We start from the raw sequence: 1,731 nt of genomic DNA, 5'->3' as shown, positions 1-1,731 counted from the left end.
TACACAGTTTGATTATTGATCATAATGGAACACAAATGGGTGTGATAGCCGATGGTTTGAAAGATAACCGATATTGGGAAGAGCTAGGTTTTCTGCCAATTAATGACTCACTGTTTATGTGCAGTTGTTGCAGAGTGCTGCAGGGAAACTCAAGTGCTGCATTTGAATACTCTCTTTTTAGTGAAGTTTATCGTGATGCTGTTTGCTTAAGCTGCCCCGAAAAATAAGGTCGGGTCGCTGATGTTTATATTGAAAAGGCGATGGATAAAAGTCTCTGAGTACCATTGGTTGGCCCCTCGCGTTACTAACATGGGCCGGCCACAAAGTCGTATGGGATATGGGAGGCATCATTTAAGCAATTCCCTTGAGGGTACTGTTGTAAATCACCAGGATATGTAGAGGGATTTCACGGAGCCTTAAATTATGGGCTCAAGCGGAAACAGTTACATAGAGCTGGTGGCAATAATTGGACGGATAAGTCATCTGTGAAGCTTAAGGGCATAAATGTGACGGGGAGGGAGACCTTGGCAGCCAATTCCGTGGGGCATTCTTCAAGTTACCCCGATATCGGCGGTTCTCGCCCACTCATAGGCATCTCTTTCCGTCCGTGCTGCGCAGAAATGCTTTCCGTCTAATGATTCATCACGTTGTTTCTAGTTTCAAAACACATGACATACAGACCTAGTGACTGAATTAATCCATTTCATCCACGGCAATTACACCGTCATTTGTTTATCAGCTCTCCGAGGCCTGAAGAGCATGCTTCTTATCCCCTTGAAGCCAGCCAGCATTTTTCTAATCCGGCGAATCTTATGTGGCTTGTTTGGCTGAAGTCGCTCTTCTTTGGTGTTTGTGTAGACGCTCGATCCGCCGGCAATCAGCGTGGCCGACAAGATGTACGAGGGAGTTTCCGGTTAGTTGTCGGAGTCCTGGGCGATGACCTTGTCCACAAGCATGAAGGCCGCTTTTGACGGAGAGGCGCTGGAGATTGGCTTCTGTGCTTGTCCCCGCACATCTGGCTTAGGCGAGTTCAGAGGTTGTGGCTTTGGTGAGGAGTTCATGACTGCACCCTTGTCGTCTGTTATGGAGATAAGCGTTGATAGCCTCACGTACTTTGGGCGCTGCTTGTATGTGAGGTTTGCCTCCTCGAGAGCATCACTGCCCCTGGTGGACGAGGGGTATGTGGTAGTCGAATAAAAACTGCTGTCTGGAGATGCGGCCGGTTGCGTCGGCTTGCCTTCGGGAGCTTAAGGAGCTATGACCACAATCAGCTTCGCCATGAGTTTTGGGTCGGCTGAACTGATCCCAAGCGGAAGTCTGTTTCGCCACTCTACCCTTGATCTGCTGCGATCCAGCTTTCGAGCCTCTGGAGATTGATCCTCAGATAGACGCCTGGTCATCGAACGCTGCTAGACCGCTCCAAGATCTTCTCTACAGCGAGTGGGGAAGAAAGGAAGACCAGAAGCCCAAATGTTCGCTTGCTTCCCTTCTGGCGTAACCATTCTGCGTGAAGCGACTGGTGGGCAGGCTTGATAAGGAGGTGATCAGGCGTAGTAGGGAATTTGACGTTATATATAATTGATGGAGTTCTACGGCGAAAGGACAACATGCAGACCTGATTATAGGTCCAGTCTATGTGAGCATTACCGGAACCCGTTAATGTTCGCATCACGCTCAAGAAAAAACCAAGTCCAAGCAGTAAGTGCATGAATGCGCAGAATGCTCCAGTGA

At 48.8% G+C, this 1,731-nt stretch overlaps 1 protein-coding gene across 1 annotated transcript in view; it reads right to left on the bottom strand.

Annotated features, from left to right (window-relative positions):
* Positions 1-1,409: 1,409 nt before the first annotated feature.
* The window catches only part of T265_02077 (hypothetical protein), a gene marked incomplete at both ends in the record, with an annotated part of 7,383 nt that continues 7,061 nt past the window's right edge, over positions 1,410-1,731 (bottom strand). Inside the window, one exon of the mRNA XM_009166236.1 lies at positions 1,410-1,528. Coding sequence (XP_009164500.1) covers positions 1,410-1,528 — 119 coding nt within the window. The remainder of the gene's footprint in view (positions 1,529-1,731) is intronic.

Source organism: Opisthorchis viverrini (genome assembly GCF_000715545.1).
Source record: "Opisthorchis viverrini unplaced genomic scaffold opera_v5_24, whole genome shotgun sequence".
Lineage (NCBI taxonomy): Eukaryota > Metazoa > Platyhelminthes > Trematoda > Opisthorchiida > Opisthorchiidae > Opisthorchis > Opisthorchis viverrini.
Note: the sequence above shows the minus strand (reverse complement) of the source record. Positions and strands in the feature narration are given on the sequence as shown.